The sequence below is a fragment of the Rattus norvegicus genome, chromosome 8 (genome assembly GCF_036323735.1).
Source record: "Rattus norvegicus strain BN/NHsdMcwi chromosome 8, GRCr8, whole genome shotgun sequence".
Lineage (NCBI taxonomy): Eukaryota > Metazoa > Chordata > Mammalia > Rodentia > Muridae > Rattus > Rattus norvegicus.
This window is the reverse complement of record NC_086026.1, coordinates 66,434,479-66,453,852: the sequence shown is the minus strand read 5'-3', so window position 1 is coordinate 66,453,852 and position 19,374 is coordinate 66,434,479. Positions and strand designations below refer to the sequence as shown.

Below are 19,374 nucleotides of genomic sequence, written 5' to 3'. Positions count from 1 at the left end.
CAGCTGTGTAATTACCAGGTTTTGTCACTCTCCACCTGGGGTGGCAGCACACACCTTTAATCCCAGCACAGGCAGGTGGATCCCTGAGTTTGAAGCCAGCCTGATTTACAGAGCAAGTTTCAGGTCAGCTAGGGCTATATAATGAGACCCTGTCTCAAAAAACAGAAAAACAAAACAAAACAAAACAACAGAAAAACAAACAAAAACCCCTCATACGTCAGGTCTGGAGAGAGAGCTCTTTCGGAAGACCGGATTGATTTTGGCTCCCAGCACCATATGGTGGAGCACAACAACCTATAATTCTGGCTCCAGGGATCTGATTCCCTTCTCTAGACTCAGAGCGCACCAGACAGGTATACAGATCACACACACACACACACACACACACACACACACACACACACACACATACATGTAGCCAAACACATACATGAAATAAAAAGAAATAAAGTCTTTTTTAAAAAAATCATACTCTAGCCAGGCATAGCAGTTATCCTGTTTTCTATTTCTTTGACAAAACACCACGACCAAGGAAAGATAGAGGAGTTTATGGGGCTTAAAGTTTCAGTGGGTGAGTATGTGGCCACCATGGCCAGGAGCAGGGCACCTGGAAAGCAGGCATGGTGCTGGCAACAGCTAAGAGCTAACATGTAGAGACACAAGGAGGAGGTAGGGGCTGAGGCTGACTGGGAATGGTTTATGCTTTTGAAACTTCAAAAGTCCATCCCCACCTTTTGTAAGGCCACACCACCTAATCCTTCCCAATCAGTTCCTCCAAGTGGGGGCCAAGTATTCAAAATATACAAGCCCTATGGAGGCCACTCTCACTCAAACCACAACCGTGGCCCATACCTGTAACCCCAGTTTTCACTGAGGATGCAGAAGAGAGAGGAAAAGGGTAAGTTGGGGGCCAGTCTGAGTTCCAGGCCTATGAGGAATACATAGCAAGACGCTTTCTTTAACCTTCCTCTCCTAAAAACAAAACAAAAAATAAGTAAAAGAAGTGAATAAATGGGCGGTTGGAGGAGCCAGAAAAATGGTGTGTAAAGGGTGAACCATGGCACAAGGCACCCTGAAGAGGAGCGAGAAAAATAATAGTGTGTAAAAGGGTGGGTCACGGCTGTTGGTCGGCACAAAGCACCCTGAAGAGGTTTTCTTTCTCGTTTATACTTTAATAATGCTGCTTCCACCTCCCAGGGACTTTTGAGGCTCAGCCCTACCAATATTTCTCTCTCCTCTTGTCCTCACCTAACATACCCACCACCACACACCCCTGCTGCAGCCACACAGGCCTTCCTCAGCTTCTGCTCCTGCACTTTGATTTGATCCCTTGTGCCTGGTAAAAGGTATCTTGTCTACACTTTTTTTTTTCTTTTTTGCCTGAGGTTGTGACAGTCAGACCGAACTTTTGTGCCCAACTCCTGACTTTACCTAAACGCCTCCCCAGAGAGAAACCCCTGTGTTATTGCCGGATGCACCCCCACTCCCACCCCCACAGGCGGTGATAAAGTTGTTTATATGTTACATCTGACTGCTCACTGACACGGCCATCTTGGGTCCCCAGGGATTGTTTATCACGCATCTGTGTATGTATGTCTTGCATATACCGCTGCATGTGGCTCTACACAGTCATTGCCATTTCCGGCTGCTGGTGTCAATCCTGGCTAGGTTAACTGGTGACTTCAACTGCAGACGCAGCTGCGACTCCTGGCACCAGTTCTGACCGAGGCTCTGCTCACCGTAAGACGGGTTCTTTCGGTCACGGTAGGGTTCTTCCTCCGGGTCACGCGACGTCTCCAAAGCTTGCCCAACACCCGGGATTTTCACAACTAAGGAACTCCATTCCATACTACGCCGCCTGCCTGAGGAACTACACTTCCCAGCAGGTATCAGGACGGTTTTGTCCTTTCCCAGCGTGCTCTGAAGTTTGGCAGGCGACTGGGATTAACCCCTTACTGATGCTGCCCCCCGGTTGAGCAGCAACCGGAGCAGGTATCCAGCTTTGATGGGGCGGTTCGGGTCCTTCACTAGAGCTGAAGATCTAAAGGATCTGGGAGTCCGGGAAAGAGAGAAAACCCCAAATTTTGTTGGGAGTGTGTGTGCTATCGTACACCTCGCAAAACTAAAACTCTGTAGGTTTTCCGCAAACCGAACCCTTTTTTGGTGCCAAGCCGCGCAAAGCGTCTGCTTTAGATAAACCTTCGCCTCAGATCGAAGCGGGGTGGGGGATGAGGGCAAAGAACCAGAGCCCCGTCCTTCCTGGGACCCCTGGGGTCTATGAGAACTGGGCTGAGCACAGATGGAGCAGTCCCTCCTCCTGGTTCTGCTTCCTGTCCTGACTAGAAGGCAGCTGGGAGAGAGCCTCTGTTCTGGCTGGGTGGCAGGCTAGGTCAATCCCATTGGCCCAACACACATTTGAGTTTCTACCTCCATGGATGCTAGACAGACTCAGGGCCAGATTAAGCTCTGGTTGATGAATGATGAGAGCTTTGCCTCTGGAGTGCCAACAGGTAGAGGCCAGAACAGATGCTGAGAAGTTTTGAACTTTGGGAGCTCCTAAGTCAAGGGAGAAAGAAAGCCCCTTTCAAACTTCCTACTGTATGCGGGATGGAGGCACAGTAGGGGCAAAGGCCAGGAGATGGCGAGGAACAGGTTTGTAGGTGGGTAGGGGAGCTTGGAGGACACAAGATAATAGGCTCCAGCAAGGATCTGAACTGTATTCTTTTTTTTTTTTTTTTTTTTTTTTTCGGAGCTGGGGACCGAACCCAGGGCCACCCAGGGCCTTGCGCTTGCTAGGCAAGCGCTCTACCACTGAGCTAAATCCCCAACCCCCTGAACTGTATTCTAAAGCAAGGTGTGGAGGCCATGGAAGGACAGCATTAGTGAGCAAGACAGCCACGCTGAGTCCCAACTTCAGCTTCCCAGGGCCCAGTAGCTTGGATGGGTGACCAGGCCACCATTTCTTTGCCTATCCTTTCTGACCCTGCGTCTTCGACTTTTCCTCTGTAAAAACTTGGTGATAATTCCTTCTCAACAAGACATCTTCTGGCACAACCTTGTCCTCTTCCTACCACAGGGCCCAGCCATTCCTCCTTCAGAATGCCGGAGGGCCCAGAGCTGCACCTGGCCAGCCACTTTGTGAATGAGATATGTAAAGGGCTGGTATTCGGTGGGTGTGTGGAGAAGTCCTCTGTCAGCCGAAACCCGGAGGTGCCCTTTGAGAGCAGTGCCTACCACATCTCAGCTTTAGCCCGAGGCAAGGAGCTGCGCTTGACATTGAGCCCCCTGCCTGGGTCCCATCCCCCTCAGAAACCACTGTCCCTTGTCTTCCGCTTTGGTATGTCTGGATCCTTCCAGCTGGTACCCGCAGAAGCACTGCCGCGCCACGCCCATCTACGTTTCTATACGGCCCCACCTGCCCCCCGGCTTGCCCTTTGCTTCGTAGACATCCGCCGCTTTGGCCACTGGGACCCTGGAGGTGAATGGCAGCCAGGCCGCGGACCCTGTGTCTTGTTGGAGTATGAACGGTTCAGGTAGGACTGCGTATGTGGAGTACCAGACCAATAAGAAATAAATCCCAGCCTCTTAAGCCTCAGTCCCTCATCTATTGAGATGGTGTCAGGGCAGGCAAAACTGTGAGAGGGCGGTCCAAAGGATGGAGACCAGCGGAAGGTCTGAGGACAAAGAAACATTTCGCATTAGACCTGCGCCCGCAGCCCAGCAGGCTATCAAGGAAGGCCCGAGGCTTTCATAGTACTTAAGAAACACACCTGCGCAGTGGGGGAGAGGATAGCCTAGTGACTGAGTTTCTAAGTCAGGTTTTGGTTCTCTGACCTGGCTGCTTACCTGTCTATGCTCTGGAGTTTCCTCTGTGACTGTCCCTGTCATCAGAACTTGCCTCTAAAGAGGCAATAAGAGTATCTGCTGTGAGACAGGCTCTGTAGGGGACAGCAGTGGGCAAAGCAAACACGAGATTCCTTCGTTCACCAACTAATGATGCGCAGGTAAGATGGGGCCAGGAGGCTTTGACCAAGCACAGGCGGCATGGCCACTCTAAGGAAGTGACCTTTAGGTTGGGATTTGGCTGATGGAAACTGAGCCAGCTGTTTCAATCTTGGAGGAAAGCCTTGCTGGCCAGAACTTGAGGGGTGCAGGCCTAGAGTCGACCTGGCACATTCTCATTTTCCTCCCTGGGAATAATAGATGGTGTGCCTCAGAGGAGCCCTAGACTTGGTCACATCTCTGGTGTCACAGAAGCACTTGACTCCTGGCTTGCCTAAAGGCCTGGGTTACTGTTTTTTGGTCTTTTCTGGGAAGTTGAGGACCATAGGCTGCTTGGCTGCTGGTTCAGTTGAGTCTCTTGATAGACTCAAAGCTGTTTCCATAGTCCACCAGCTGGGTGCCTTGGGGATGGAGGTCAGAACCGCAGTGAAGCTTCCTTTTCTCTCTCTCTCTCTCTCTCTCTCTCTCTCTCTCTCTCTTTCTTTCTTTCTTCCTTCCTTCTTTTTTCTTCCTTCCTTCCTTCCTTCCTTCCTTTCTCTTTCTCTTTCTTTTTTAAAAAATCTTAGGATTCATCACAGTCACGCCCAACACCTGCTAGTCCTTCATACTTTGAGAAGGTGGGGGCAGGCTGAGACCGGACTTCATTCTATTCCAGGATGGCTTGGCATTTGCTACATCCTCAGGGCAGTAGGGGTACTGTCTCAGTCTTCCCAGTGTTAGGATTACTGGGCTGCCACCATGCCTTGGTACTTCACACCATCCGTGTGTGTGTGTGTGTGTGTGTGTGTGTGTGTGTGTGTGTGTGTGTGTGTGTGTGTGTGTGTGCAGGGTCTTTTTTTATAGCCCTGCCTGGCCCCAAACTTCTATTCTTCTGTCTCGGCCTCCCAGTGTTAGGATTTACAGGTGAAAACCACCATGACTGAACAAGTTTTTGATTTTTTAAAAATAAACTTAATCCTGGGTTTTTCCCATTTAACAAATAGAAAAACTGAGGCTCCAGCTCCCCAAACAGTACTGAGACCAGAGGGAGCTGGGATGGTTTCTTCTTGCACTCAGGAACAGACTCCCCATCCCTTCTTCCCTATCCTGGGAGGTGGGATGGGTCTCATGCATCCAGTCTATGTCCCTCCAGAGAGAACGTGCTTCGGAACCTATCGGACAAAGCCTTTGACCGGCCCATCTGCGAGGCCTTGTTGGACCAGAGGTTCTTCAATGGAATCGGCAACTATCTGCGGGCAGAGATCTTGTATCGGTCAGCAGGCAGGCTATGGGTACAATGGCTGGGGTGGGACACGGGTGACCACATCACTACTTAGCCTGGGTCCTCCCCACCACTCCAGGCTGAAGATCCCCCCTTTTGAGAAGGCCCGTACAGTTCTAGAGGCCCTGCAACAGTGCCGGCTGGTGAGGACAGTGTGCACGCTCATGTGTGCTGGCTCTCCTGCTAGAGTGGGTGGCAAGGGTGATGGGTAATGTGTCTACCTTAGCTCACCATGTGTGTGGAGTGGGTGCCACCCACATTAAAGGGCTTGCCAAGCTTAGAGACGTCTACTGCCTTCAGTGTGAGAGGCATGGGAGGCAGGGTGAGTACCCTGTGTTGACCCCTTGTTTCTGCTCATACATACCCCCTTCAGAGCCCAGAGCTGACCCTGAGCCAGAAGGTCAAGGCCAAACTGCAGAACCCAGACCTGCTGGAACTGTGTCACTTGGTGCCCAAGGAAGTGGTTCAGCTGGGTGAGGCCTGGGGAGGTCAAGATGGCCGGTGGTCTCTGCTTTAGCCTCTGTGAGATGCTGGACAGCTGTCCTGGACCGAGGGATGGGAGTTTGTTTAACAGGCCAGGTCTCTTGGCAAGTTTCCACTTTCTACCAGCCCCCATGCAGCAGGTGGGGCAAGAGTCACCCTTGCTGATGGAGAGGCCAGGACCAAGAGAGGGAGGACACAGGCCTAGTCACAGTGGGAGGAGGCAGTGTGGCCTGACTTTGTCTATCAGTTTCTTTCTTTCTTTTTTTTTTTTTTTTTTTTTTTCTTTTTTTTTCTTTTTTTTTTTTTTTGGAGCTGGGGACCGAACCCAGGGCCTTGCACTTGCTAGGCAAGCACTCTACCACTGAGCTAAATCCCCAACCCCTGTCTATCAGTTTCTTTAGCTGAGACCCGAATCAGGTTGAACCAGGCTCTCTGTTCCTCCCACCTCACAAGACCCGTTCACCTCTGACCAAGTTCCTCTGTCTCTCAGGGGGCAAAGGCTATGGGCCAGAGCGTGGAGAGGAAGATTTTGCTGCCTTTCGAGCCTGGCTTCGGTGCTATGCTGTGCCAGGCATGAGCTCCCTGAGAGACCGGCATGGCCGTACCATTTGGTTCCAGGTTCGAGCCCTGTATTCACATTGGCAAATGGAGACCCCAGGGAAGCTGGTGGGGTAGAGACCTCCCATGAAGCTGGTGGGAAAACAAGGTAGAGAAGCTAGAGGTCTGAGTCACATAGAGATGAGTAAGGGTATGGCCTTGCCATTCCAAGGAAAACTGCCCCTTCACCAGACCAGGTTGACTCAAGTTGTCCCCATTCTATTTTAGGGTGATCCTGGACCCTTGGCACCCAAAGGTAAGTAGCTCATAATGTAAGAGATAAAGAGCTGAGAAAACCATGGGCCTTGGATACTCATTCTCCCATCCCTCTCCAACCGTGGGATCACCCAGCAGTAATAGTCTGAGGGGCTGAAGCCCTAGGGCTCGCTAGCTCCAGTAGAACATTCTACAGGGGGCAGATCCCGAAAAAAGAAGTCACAGGAAACACAGCTGGAGGCTGAGGACAGAAAAGAGGTATGACTTGCTCCTGCCCATTGGGGCCTAGTCAGGCATGTCAGTGGTGGGTCCTAACTGCTAGGAAGCAGTGAACTGCTAGGAGGAAAACCCAGGAAGGACCATCTTCTCCATCCAGGACCCTCCAAGCAAGTCCATTTCCAGGACTCAGAGGGCCAGGAAGCACTGTCCTAAGAATGTACCTCAACAGTCTGAAGGGGCCAGCCTCCCACAAAACCTGGAAACCCCTGCAGTCCCTGAGAAAGGAAAGAGAAGGGGGAGACGGGCGAGCACAGGTGAGCTGTTTGCAGCATCCTCCTTGAGCTGGGAAGAAAGAGCCAGGGAGTGGCTCATCAGGGAGGATGGGAGGTAAGGCAGGGCCAACAGGGGGAGGACACAAAGCCACTGCCTCACCTGCCCTCCCCACAGGCCGCCACAGAGGACCAAAGAGTAAGCCTGATACTCAACCCAGGGAGGCTGGGGAGATTTCAGCCTCATAGGTAGAGGTATCCTTCCCTGATGACTTGCTATCAATCTAGGGGAATGTCTGAATCCCTAGAACCAGTATTTGTAGGGCTACATGCCCTGGGCCCTGTGATTTTTTTCCTGCACAACTGTTGTCTGAGGTGGGGTCTCCTGTGTCCTATCCTTGAATCCATATGTACCTGAAGATGACATTGAACTCCTCCTGTTTGATCTTCCTGCTTCGTTTCCATGGTCACTGGGATTTGCAGGTGTGAGCTGAGCCACCACACCCTGCTGATTTGCTACCGTTTATTTTCTCAAGACAAGGGTTTCTCTGTGTAGCCCTGGCTGTCCTAGAACTCATGCTGTAGACCAAGCTGGCCTCAAGCTCTGAGATCTGCCTGCTTCTGCCTCCCAAAGTGTTGGAAATGTATGCTATCCCAAGTGAAAACCATTATCAAATTAATAAATTTGAACTTCTCAGTGCTTCTTGGGCTGGCTACATATATACCGTATGAGAAAGCCAGGCTGGAAAGGCTGTCTGCATGGCTCTATTTATATATGTAACTCCCTGCCTCCCTGCCTCCCCCACATATACTCAGCCCTGACTATCAGAGGACATTCTGCCTCTGCAGGGCCAGCCTCTCTGCAGACCTGGGCTCAGGCGGCCAAGCTGCCATATGTGGGGGTCAGGGAGTGGCATGCTCCAGGCCTCCTGTTCAGCTGTATTCCCTCTGCTGACAGAAGCAACTTTTTATCTTGAAGTCCCTCGGCTTATGGTCACCTTAGGTCTCCAGTATCTCAGATGGGGGCCATAAGCCAGACCCCGCACACACACACACACGGGTAACCTTAGGTCTGCGCCTGGAAACACTCTGTCCCTCCTCCTTATAGCCCATGCACAGCAGCCCTAAGAGAGACAGCAAGGCATGACCACAGGGCTGCTGATCTAAGCATTTATTGCACAAGATGCTTCAGACTTGGGAGGTGGAGACGAGGAGCCCCCAAAGCTTTCCACAGCCGAGACTCAGTTTGCTGGAGGCTGAAGCACGAGCAATAAGGACCTCACTTGAAAGGGAGAAAAGGTGAGCTTCAGGCGGTTGTCCTGAAGGGACAGGTGACCGGTAGGGTCTCGCTGCTCCAGGAGGTCACAACTAGATGGAGAATAGGAGAGGCCATAAGGACCGACAAGGGCAGAGCTCCCACCTCTACCTTGTACAGTATGTCCACTCACAGGGTGGCCTCCTGAACAGGCAATGATGTGTGTAGCCAGCAGTCCACATGGCTGCCATGAGCCTCATACAGCCTTAGAACCAGTGTGCGGTGCTGATGGCTCTTCTCGGCCTAGTAGAGGAAGGCAGGACAGTAGAGGAAGGCGGGGCCAAGACCTTGTGCACCCCAGGAACCTCCCCAGTCTATTCTGCCCTTGCCTGCTTGATGGTCTCCAACACGACTGCTGGTGAAGACACGGAAAAGGCGCTCCAGGTGGTATCAGGGGCTGGGCCTGGAGCTGGCAGTGCCAAGAGGGGAAAGTTGAGGTTGTAGGCAGCCTGGATAACACCAGCTTCTTGGAAAGAACCTGAGTATGACCAGAAAGAAACACATTGGATCATGGGAGCTCCCCACAGTGCCTCTGGAGGAGATACGGGGCTGGGCTGCCTCCATTTACCCTATGCCTTGGTTTACCCCTTACCTCAGGAAAGGGCAGAGGTTGGGCCATGCTTCCCTGGTACATACCCTTGTGTGGCATCAAGGCATAAGTGAATTCATGGCGCCCCATGTCAGCAGTAACATCTGGAGCCTTGGGTGCACGCAGCCTGGAGTGAGAGGGAGGGAGGCCCGGAGTTTCAGCACAGCACAGGAAGCTCCCACAGACCCAAGCCAGCCCTGAGCCGAGAGGGCGGGCGGGCGCTGCACTCACAGTGAGAGGCTGAGGACGTTGCCTCGTACTGACGTTCCATACTTGCAGTTGTTGAGCAGGGCCAGCCCAAAGTCACACTCGGACAGATCTATCCAGCGATGAGCCCACACCTGAAGGGCAGACCCAAGGCCTGTGGGTGGCTCCATCCCAGAGCCCTTTTCAGTTGGGAGCCCATGGTTGCATCCTAGCTGCCACTCTAGGAAGTTTGGGATATGCCATCCCACCTGTCTGCCTGCTGCCTCATCTGTGAAATGGTAACAGTGGCGATAGTACCAGACCAAAGGAAAACAAGTAGCAAATGCCTGGCCCATGTTAGAAACCACAGGTGTCAGTCATTGTCTTCCTCTTTCCTCAACCCACAAACAATCGCTCCTCAGCCCCAGGTGAGTCCAAGCCCCACCCAGTCCCCATGTCAGACCTCATAGCGAGCCCAGTCCCAGGAGGTGTTGTTGTGGGTCGGCCTCTGAAGGTGCCCAAACTGGATCTCATAGGTAGCCTGGGGGCTCCGTACTCGAGCGGGGAACTCCACCTTCAGGAACTTGTGGGTCTCGTGCCAGTGCACCTGGAAGTGGAGTGGAAGACAAGACAAGAGTCTTAGGCCTCCTCTCCAGCCATAGCTGGGAAAGGCGGCCACTGCCTTGCCGTTTTTACCTCCGTGTGGAAGCGGACATAGGGGCAACCAACATCCAGCACGACTTCCTGGCTGAGCCGACTGTTGGGGCTGATCTGTAGCAGGAACCAGGCACTACCCCGAAGGCCACCTTCAGCGCCTACTGCCAGGGTACCTGCCTGGCCCCGCACAGGCTTCCTGTGGGATGGAGGTGGGAGGCATTAGGCCAGAGAAACATGTATATATAGCGACTCCCTGCCCTGCCCAGTAAGTACCGTGTCTCCAGATGGTACCTGCCCAGTAAGTACCTGCCCAGTAAGTACCTGCCCAGTAAGTACCTGCCCAGTAAGTACCGTGTCTCTAGATGGTACCTGCCCAGTAAGTACCGTGTCTCTAGATGGTAGTCCATGACGTCCCATGCATCCCAGTACAGTGGCACATCATCAAACAGCACAAACTGGTTCCCCAGGGCACCCTCAGCAATGGCTTCCCTGGAAGGACATAGGGATTGGTGGTCTCTCCAGCAAGACTTGATGGGGCAGGTTAAATTAAGGCCAGGGGTCAGGGTACTGCTAGCCCAGCCTACCCTGCCCCATATGTGGGTTCCAGCCTAGAGGCTCTTGTAGACTACTTGGATGGTACAGTGGCTAGGGAACAGAGGGAAGATGGTACAGCCTTGGATGAACTAGCTGGGCATGGGATTAAGAATAGCAAAGGGTCAGCACCTGCCAGAAGCCACCAGGACCAGGGAAGTAAGACAGCCAGTTGGATCCAGTCTCACCCGGATGATGCCATTGTCCAGCGTCACGGAACCGTCAGTCTTGGAGGGGAGGGTTCTTGAGCTGAGTGAGTAGTGTTCCCTACCCCTAGCCCAACCCTCCCAAAGCTGTGCAGTGCCCCAGCCCCTTGCTTCAGACCTAGGAGAATCCCAGACTAGGCCTCACCCCCATTGGGCGCTGCTAGGACTTACCTCCTGCATCACAAACACGGGCTGCTGGGGTAGGAGGGGCTGCAGTGAAGTAGGGGTGGGAGCAGGAGCATAGCCAATACTGGGCACTGTCACCAGGGCTGGGGACAAGGCCTGAGCATCAGTGTAGCCTCTCTGACGTTCTAGAAACCTTGCTCAGGTTAAGGATAAGTTGGATGGGATTGCATATAGATTTCTTCCAGATTGGGGTACCCTAAGATAGAAACCCCTGGGGAGTATCCTTGCCATGCTGTCTAGCCTTAGTTTCTCCTGCTGCAGGACCAGCTTTCCCCTTCAGCTCATACCTAGGCTGTGAGCCCCACAAGGCTTGGGTAGTGCCAACACTTCTGTGCGCTTCCAGGGCAGTGTGTTGATAATGAGGAGGCCCTTGGGACCTGGCTCCCCAGCACACAAGGCTGCGGCTGCAGCACTGAGCAGCGTATTGCCATGAGAACGGATGTCTGAAGAGAGATGGGTTCGGCCGTGGGTGAGCAGTGGGTCCCACTTGGCCGAGAGCAGTGGGACTGGTAGGAAGGTTGACCTCACCTTCATAGTAGTTCATGGCATCTTCTGCCACCAGCTGAATGCAGCTTCCAGTCACCACATCATGGAACTGGTTGAGGAGTAGGAGCCTACAGGGACCAAAGGCAGAGACAGGGAAGGCTGGGAGAGGCAGGCCATGGCAGGGTGAGAGGTCAGGGGCCAGCAGGAAGGGGTACCTGACCTCCAGAGGCGCTGCAGCTGGACTGCCGGGTACAGGAACTGGGCACTTCGGGCTAGGGCAAGGCTGCTGAGCAGCTCCACGTCATGAAGAATCTGCTCACATTCTCGGTTCCCCTTCTTGAGCTGTGCCCAGGGAAGGAGGGTCAGCTTACATGCTGCTGTGACCTAGGACACCTTCCAAACCTCTCTTGCTCGGAGCCCTTGACAGCCTCCCAAGGCCTCTTGGACATGGTATCTCTCACAGGAAACTTACCTCAAATGACCTCCCACCCAAACCCTCCTCCTCTGGAAAGGCTCAGTCCCACCTGCACCTGTGTTTGGGATTAACCCAGCTATGGGGCCTCTTTTCCAAGCCTCTCCTTGGAGGAGCTCACTGCCCCTCCCCACCCCCCATGCATATCAAGGCCCCATATTTACTAGGCTGTTAGTGCTGACCTGGGCATGGGTAGTATAGGTGCCATTGTGCAGCTCCAAGAAGAGTTCCCCAACCCATGTGCACAGCTGCCCTGAGTCTCTCTCCAGTGCTGTGAAGAGCTGTCCAGGAGAAGACAGCTGCACCCTGAGGAAGACCATAAGTCTGGGCTCCCAGCTGGGAGTCCTGTAGTTTACCCTTTGTCTACAGTGCAGACCAGAGACCCCAACAAAGAAGCTACTTCTAGACAGTTCCCTAAATATAGCGCCGCACTCTGTTGGGCGCAAGCACCTTTCTGCCTCAGAATTTCCCTGCACCATATTCCTGAGGTGGAAGTTTGGGAGATTGAGGGGTCAGGATTTGAGAGAGACAAGGCCCAGTGGATGAGTCAGGTGCTGTATACAAACAAAGGGAGGCTCAAGGCAAGGGCTTGAGGGGGGTGCTAGGCCTGACCTGGGCAGCCCATCAGTGTTGCCCAGCCGCTTCAATCGGTCCAACATGGTCTGTGTGGGGCCACCACCCCCATCCCCGAAGCCAAAGAGGAAGCCACTGTGGTTGGTCCGTCCCTTGTCCCGGTTGTTGGTCACAGTCTTCAGCACCTAGATGGGTAGGGGACAGGTCAGCCCAGGACAAGACATGCAGCCCTCTCTGAAGTCCCCAGCATGACGTGTCCCCTCACCTCTTCCACACTGCCCTGCATTCCATATGAGTCTCCAGGGGGGAAGTGTACCAGCACTTGGGAGCCATCCAGCCCCTCCCAGAAGAAGGTATGGTGCTGCCGGCAGAGACAGGCAGGGCAGAGGCCAGAGTCAGAGCTGAGGTCATGTTGACCATCCACATCTATGTTAGCTGTGATCCAGGCAGAGGCCTACCACACTTTGGATAGGGTTTTGGTGGTCTGTCCAAACCCCCTTAAAAGCCTGGAAAGGGGTTAAGTGGGCCATGTGGGATCCAGACCTTACAACCCTGACCCCTGGGGCTTGCTTACTGGGAAGGAGTTGACCAAGTTCCAGCTCAGTTTCTGTGTCAGGAAGCGTTTGATGCCACAGCCTTGCATGATCTGGGGGAGCTGTGCTGAGTAGCCAAATGTATCTGGCAGCCAGAACTGTGGGGATAAGGCCCTCAGCTCTCAGTGGAGCTGTCTTAGCCTCATGCCCCTGTATGTGGGCCTGCTCCCAGTAACCCCTGGGTATAGCCTGGTGTGCTAGCTCCCAGACTACCTCAGAGCACATCTTTCCAAACTCTTGCAGAAAGAAGTTCTGGCCCTGTAGGAACTGCCTCACCATGGCCTCTCCACTGGGAAGGTTCCCATCCTGTTAGGGTAGGGAGACAGGACAGCAAGACAGCTGGAGTTAGCAGCAGACCAGACAGAGGTAGGACCCTGGGCCACTTCACTCTGTTGTGAAGGTGCAATTGGTGCTCTAACACAGGGTTATGGCCCCAGGAAGAGCCCATCTGGCTCATTTCAGGCCCAACTGACCAGCTGCTAGGGGACAGTACTAGGAATGGGCACTTACCATTTCTACCCAGGTGCCCCCCACAGGCACAAACTGTCCTCGGCAGGCAAACTCCTGGAGCTGGGCATACAGACCAGGGTATTGGTTCTTTACCCACTCGAGCTGTTGTGCCTGTAGGGAACACGGGGTGTGAGGTTGGTAGGCCAGGAGTAAAAAGGACACTACTCATGGTCAAGCATCTGGTGGCCTTGTGGGAAGCTGAAGGTAAGGAGCACTCTTGGCCTTTGAGTCCCCACTTCTGCCCACCTGCTCCACACAGTGCCCTCTGACCTGAGAGCAGGCAAAGGTGAACTCAGTGTTCCGCTCCATGAGCTTCACAGCTGTTGACCAGCTCCGGGCACATTTCCTCACAGTCTCCTTGAAGGGCCAAAGCCAGGCTAGGGGTGGGGGGCAGAGTGCAGAGACAATACGGCTCCTGCTCTTTATAGATCATCAGCTCCCCCCTGCACCCAAACCCTGACAGACCCAGCCTAAGTAAGGCTCCAGAGAGGGCCCAGCCCTCTTCCTAAGTCTACCCTGTGAACCTATGTGGTACCCATCTTGTGCTGTTACTCCATGTCCTCTTGCAGGGTAGGAAGAGCAGGTTGGCCAAGAAGGACTGAGACTGACTGCCAGGACACAGAGACTCCAGGTCCTGGGCAAGCCTTACATTAAGGCTCGCATTCCCCAGAGGCAGAGGTACTAGAACTAGGCACAGCACGGGCTTCTCTGGGCAACTTGTATGACCTCCAGCTGCTCCTGACCTCTAGGCCTCAGGTCTAACTTCCCCAGCCCTTGTTCCATGTTCAGAAACCTTAGCTGCACCTGAATCGGTACAGCGAGGAGCTTGCTAAAAACATGCACTGGGGGGTGTAGCGGCTTACACACCAATGTAATCCAGCATTCAGGAAGCTGAAGCTGGAGGGCTGCTATCAGTTCAAAACCTGCCAGTGCTACATAGCAAAGACCTGGACTTTAACACAGTAGCAATGAACAAAGAACACAAAACTCTCAAGGATACTAAAACCCGGGTTCAAAGCTGAACACTTGGCTTGGCCCCCTGTGCTTGGGGGTTCCTGTGTCAACTCACTCAGCTATTCATTGTCACTTAAATCAAATGTCACTTAGCCTAGGAAACCTCGGACTCCCTAACCTAGCAGGTGAAATACCTCTTCTGGCTCCAGGTGTGATATACAGCATCACCACACCTGGCCACTCTGGGGTCATCAGCCTCCACAATGCTACCTACCCAGTGTCTGCCACAGCCCTCATGATCAGCAAGGATCGTATTGCACTTTTCAGCCTCAACCAAGGCTTTAAGGGCACCTAGCAAACAGTGCTGCCTTACCTGTATCAATGTGACAGTGTCCTGTTGCATGGATGGTATGCTGGCTTTCACCTCCACGTTGGCCAAAGAACTTGGAGGCCAGGGCCTCGGCTGCTGGGTAAGTCTCAGGCTGCGCAGGGTCACATATGTTCACCATCTGGTTGGCTGTGTACAGGGCCTGGAAGCTGCGCTGGTTGTCCTCCCCGAGGCCCTGCATCAGGGTTCTGTACTTTAAAAGACTCCCCCAGCACTACTATAGAACAAGGGTCCAGCTGGTCTCTCAAGGGTTCTCAGCAAAGTCCCCCCACTTCTACCCCATTACTCCCCAACTCATTTCCATTCCTGTTTACAATGGAAAACTCTACTCCAACTCTGGATTCCCGGTGTTCCAGTGATCTGACCTAAGAAACAATGTGCCTGGAGCAGGGCTCTGGATGGGGGTGGGGTTCCAGTACCTTGGCCACACCCAGCAACAGCTCCAGGTCCACCAGGAGATTGTGGACATCCCGGTGGAACACAGCCAGCTTAGCCTGGCTCAGCTGGAACATCTTCTCAGGGTCAGGGGCTGCGATCATGCTTCCCTTCCCGGCTCCCAGAAGCCCATTGCAGGCTACTTCCACATAGAGAGTCAAGCTATAAATATAGAGAGGCTGTCTTAGGCCAGTGGACTGGCAGAAGATTCTGGGAGCTTGAGAAGAGCCTAAATAGGAGGCATTCAGTTGACACTCCCCCTCATTTACTCCCAAGATCCACTTCCCAGAGGAACCCATTCGATGTCATGTATGTGTGGGAGGATCAAGGTAGAAATACCAGTTCAGGGGTTGGGGATTTAGCTCAGTGGTAGAGCGCTTGCCTAGCAAGTGCAAGGCCCTGGGTTCGGTCCCCAGCTCCGAAAAAAAGAAAAGGGGAAAAAAAAAAAAAAAGAAATACCAGTTCAAACCCGTGTCCTGCTGAGGAGTGATCGACTCTGGCTAAGTGTAGATTCCTATGAGCTATACTGCTATTTAGCTTCATGTTTCCAAAGCTGTCTGTACAAAGTGCTCTTGGTCTTAAAGCCCACCAAGGCTGACTTTCAGTCCCAAGCTCCACTAGCTAACCTAATACACCAGTTCTTAGAGGCAGCACCAGGGCAGCGGGTTCCTCTGCTGGGGCTAAACTCAGCATCACCAGTGAAGCCTTTCTGACCCCAGCCCTCCCAATCTGACAATTCCCATATGGAGTCCTCGGTATGTTCTCCCAGAATCTTCAGAGTTTCATAAATGTTATGAGAATTTCTGTGTGCCCTCAAGGCCACCTTACTATATTCTCAGTGTTTGGAAGAATCTGAAACAATGCCCAGTTAACACTGGGCAGTGGTGGTAGAGACCTTTAATCCTAACCCCTGGGAAGCAGGACAGAGGCAGATGGATCTATGAGTTTGAGGCTCTGGTCTACAAAGCAAGTTTCAGGACATCCAGGGCCCACAGGGAAACCTTGCCTCAAAAAGCCAAACCAAACCGAAGAAAACAACAACAAAAAAAAAAATTGTCCAGTTAAGTATAAAATGAAGTAACCATGCATGGTGGCACCCAAGTTTAATCCCAGCACTTGGGAGGAAGGAAGCAAGTAGATCTACGTGAGTTCAAGGCCAACATAGTCTTCATAGTGAGTTCTAGGACAGCCCGGGTTATAGAATGGGACTGTTTCAAACAAAACAAAAAACAACAAATAAACAACAAATGGCCAAACCCAATATCTTAGCTTTTCATGGTATAGCATAGATGCTCCCTCAATATGAAAATAATGGAATGTAAAAGGCAGGGTGCAAAATATCAGAGGAATAATTTCCTAGTAGAAGGAGCTTCTGCCAAAAGAAATCTTCGGACTATGAATACAGAGATAAGAACGGTCATCCCTGGTGGAAGGGTAGGAGGAGTAATTCATTTCTCCGTGTTCTTTTATATTATCACGAGAAAGGGAATATTAAGATTTAATTTATGTGTATATGTCCGTGTAAGCGAATGCTCACCTCCGAGGATCTGCTGCGTGCAGCCTCTCACTCAGGACATAACTAGTCTTTTCACCCTCCTTGGTCAAACCCTGGTAGAGAAAAGAGAGACAGGGCTCAAGGCCTTTAGAAAATTTGAAGGACGAGTAAAGTCAGGATGGGGGCCAGGCTCTCCCATCCAGTTGCCCAGCCCTGAGTCCTCTATTCCAGGAAAGGCTAGAATAAAGTAATCAGGGACTCTCAGTTAGCACATGCTCCACCTGGCAGTGACCAGCACACAGCTTATGTTTGCTAGCAGTGGTGAAGGGACTCTGGCCAGCTGGAGGTGACATGCATGGCTCTGGCAGGCCTTGCTAAACTGTAGGATTACTCCGCTATAGCTAGCCTCCAAGGTCTATTCCCTTATTTGGCCACTTCCTCCCACTTAGGCTGACCACCTCCTCCCAACAGAGGCTTTCTCCTTGTAGCTTTATAAACTGCCATTTTCTTAGTCCTTTGTCCTCTAGGACAAATACTTTTCTGCCTTCTCCCTTGTCCTCTATCTTCTTTCTGTCTCTCTCTCTCTTTTTTTTTTTTTTTTTGCCTTTTCTTTTCTTTTTTTGGAGCTGGGGACCGAACCCAGGGCCTTGCACTTGCTAGGCAAGCCCTCTACCACTGAGCTAAATCCCCAACCCCTTCTGTCTGTCTCTTATTCCCTGCCCTCTGTCCCTCTGAGACAAATCAATTTTGTTTGTGCTAAGAGCTTGGTTTTGGGGTGTCTTGAGCCAATTTCAAGGTCCCTACAGATAGTCTTATGGGAAGGATCCTGGGCAGGGATTAGGAGGCCTGGAGTAGCTTCTGGTGGCCTTTCTACCCATGAATATGTAAAAGGACACCTCATGGAATGTGTCTGATATAGTGACAGGTCTATAATTCTAGCTACTTGGGAGGTCCACGGTAGATGATAACAAGATCAAGGGTACTGGCAAGGATAACTCAACAAGACCCTTTCTCAAATTAAATGGGAGGTGGGGGATGGATTAGGTCAGCGGTGAGAACATTTGTCTAGAATTTGTGGGAGTTCTGAGTTCTATTAATTTAATTTAAAAATAAGTCCAAAGAGTTTGAGATAGATTTGCTCATCCTCAGTTCAGTAAGGTGGGTACCAAGGGAAATTATATATATATTTTAAGCCAGTGAAGAGAGGAAGGTTGAATAGGGCTCTGACTTCTTTTAGAACAAATCTCACCCTAGATACTGGACTTTGAAATGGAAGCTGTATGAACCATCAAAGAAATATCTTACTTTTTAAATCTATAAATGGACATAAAGTCCTATCACATAGGATTACAAAGATTAAATCTGATATGACATTTAACATTTCATATCTGAGGAATGTGATGTGCAGTTAAGAGAAATTCATTATTCATGGCAAGATAACTTAATACCTTACTTTCTATTATTCTAGAAGATTTCAAATTTCCTCCAATACATATGTACTACACACAATAAAACTAGTTTATGAAAACTGAGGTTTTATAACACTGGTGTCCAAATGGCAATTTCCTCAGTCCTGAAATCATGAAACCAATCCGGAGACCCAGTCATTCAGCTGTGCCTTCTCCAAACTAATCCTCAACCAAGCTAATCTGTGGCTGTATCTGGCTCTAGGGGAAGACACCTCACCTGGACAGGTTCCCCATCACGCCAGACAAGGCTTTCTCCATCACTTTCCCAGCAAAGATGAACTTCCTTGCCCACCCAAACTTCAGGGATGACCAGTTCTACCCGAAACCAGCAGGTCCACCATCTGTAAGAGAGCCATTTTGATGGGCCTAGGAGTGGAAACCCTCTTTTGACATAGTTCCTTGAATTAAATGTCAGCAGGGCCTTAAGATTTTCTCCATGCATGTGCAGCATCAGAGAAATGGGTGACGAATAAAGGGAGAGGGGGTGAGGCAGCAGGGATGAAAATTCTCAGGTGAAGACACCAAAGGATAAAGGAGCTTCTCCCAGCAGAGGACGCCATGCTCTGCCACATAGCAGACTAGAGACCAATAGTGGCCTTTGGTCATGGGGTGGAGCTTCACCAAACTGGGCGTTACCCACGTGGGTCCGAAGCTGTCGCCGACCTGCGCAGGGCTGAAGTTCTGCTGCACTGCCTTCTCATAGGGAAGCCTTTCCGGCGTCAGGAAGCTGGAGAGTGTCACCGGGCAGCTGTCCCCGAAGAGCCTGGGTAGGAGGAGCTGATGGGCGCGTGCTCGAAGCCGCCCCTTTTCTACCCGTGAGCCAGCTGATGGCTGGGAAAACTCTCTCCCTTGGTCTGTCTAACGCTGTGAGTACTGCCTGGCAGCTCAGCAGCACAGACTCTCTACCATTTGGTCCCCCGCCCCTGTCCTGCCTGTGGCGGTAACTTTGTTCCGAGGCCCGGGTGGCCACAGCCTGGGTTTCCCTCCGGAAGGGAAGAGCGCACGGATGTGGTCTGCGGGCTCTACAGGCCAAGGGCCACACCTGCCGCGAAGGTTACAGTCGGTGAAGTAGATCGGGGACACGAACTTCTCCACCCGCTCAAAAGTGGTGCGCCAGTGCTTCAAGAACGGCGCTGCCGCCATGACGATGCACCTTCCCTTCCCGGAAGATCCTTGGTGCTGCCGACTCCTTGCACCGCTTAGAACCAAACGTTCCGGCATC

General features: G+C 52.0%; 2 protein-coding genes across 17 annotated transcripts; one reads left to right on the top strand and one right to left on the bottom strand.

Annotated features, from left to right (window-relative positions):
- The first annotated feature begins 1,008 nt into the window (after positions 1–1,008).
- Positions 1,009–7,747, top strand: Neil1 (nei-like DNA glycosylase 1). 8 transcript variants are annotated; one of them, XM_039081874.2, is made up of 10 exons: positions 1,014–1,740; positions 3,077–3,533; positions 5,135–5,254; positions 5,343–5,406; positions 5,637–5,736; positions 6,237–6,364; positions 6,572–6,599; positions 6,756–6,817; positions 6,936–7,092; positions 7,226–7,747. In XM_039081874.2, exons 2-10 carry the CDS (start codon positions 3,100–3,102, stop codon positions 7,294–7,296), a joined length of 1,164 nt encoding a protein of 387 aa, XP_038937802.1. In that variant the 5' UTR covers positions 1,014–1,740; positions 3,077–3,099; the 3' UTR covers positions 7,297–7,747. The 8 variants fall into 8 exon arrangements, 6 of the variants coding, with proteins under 6 accessions (XP_063121953.1, XP_063121951.1, XP_063121952.1 ...); XM_039081873.2 differs by having other exon boundaries at positions 1,014–1,886; NM_001025754.1 differs by lacking the exon at positions 1,014–1,740 and adding an exon at positions 1,903–1,992.
- A 456-nt stretch (positions 7,748–8,203) lies between these two features.
- On the bottom strand, positions 8,204–19,373 carry Man2c1 (mannosidase, alpha, class 2C, member 1). Of its 9 annotated transcripts, none has more exons than XM_063264920.1 (26): positions 19,195–19,373; positions 18,793–18,915; positions 18,370–18,493; positions 16,726–16,796; positions 15,173–15,350; positions 14,739–14,928; positions 13,682–13,788; positions 13,412–13,522; positions 13,115–13,207; positions 12,883–12,999; positions 12,574–12,669; positions 12,348–12,493; positions 11,918–12,041; positions 11,484–11,605; positions 11,306–11,391; positions 11,065–11,220; positions 10,759–10,873; positions 10,518–10,652; positions 10,179–10,283; positions 9,834–9,990; positions 9,601–9,744; positions 9,183–9,292; positions 8,999–9,078; positions 8,692–8,840; positions 8,496–8,605; positions 8,204–8,415 (listed from the first exon to the last, which is right to left on the bottom strand). In XM_063264920.1, the coding sequence occupies exons 1-26, from the start codon at positions 19,371–19,373 to the stop codon at positions 8,289–8,291; spliced, it is 3,255 nt and encodes a 1,084-aa protein (XP_063120990.1). In that variant the 3' UTR covers positions 8,204–8,288. The 9 variants fall into 9 exon arrangements, with proteins under 9 accessions (XP_063120990.1, XP_063120986.1, XP_063120988.1 ...); XM_063264916.1 differs by having other exon boundaries at positions 10,146–10,283; positions 10,518–10,612; positions 10,763–10,860; XM_063264918.1 differs by having other exon boundaries at positions 10,146–10,283; positions 10,518–10,612; positions 10,763–10,860; positions 18,816–18,915; positions 19,195–19,331.
- Position 19,374: the final 1 nt, after the last annotated feature.

Coding starts and splice junctions, on each gene's coding strand:
- Neil1 (XM_063265883.1), top strand. CDS start 3,100: ATGCCGGAGGGCCCAGAGCTGCACCTGGCCAGCCACTTTGTGAATGAG. Junction 6,365..6,571: donor GCCGTACCATTTGGTTCCAG/GTTCGAGCCCTG, acceptor ATTCTATTTTAG/GGTGATCCTGGACCCTTGGC. Junction 6,818..6,935: donor AGGCTGAGGACAGAAAAGAG/GTATGACTTGCT, acceptor TTCTCCATCCAG/GACCCTCCAAGCAAGTCCAT.
- Man2c1 (XM_063264920.1), bottom strand. CDS start 19,373: ATGCCGGAACGTTTGGTTCTAAGCGGTGCAAGGAGTCGGCAGCACCAA. Junction 13,000..13,114: donor TTGGAAAGATGTGCTCTGAG/GTAGTCTGGGAG, acceptor TTATCCCCACAG/TTCTGGCTGCCAGATACATT. Junction 8,606..8,691: donor TGTTGGAGACCATCAAGCAG/GCAAGGGCAGAA, acceptor TTCCTCTACTAG/GCCGAGAAGAGCCATCAGCA.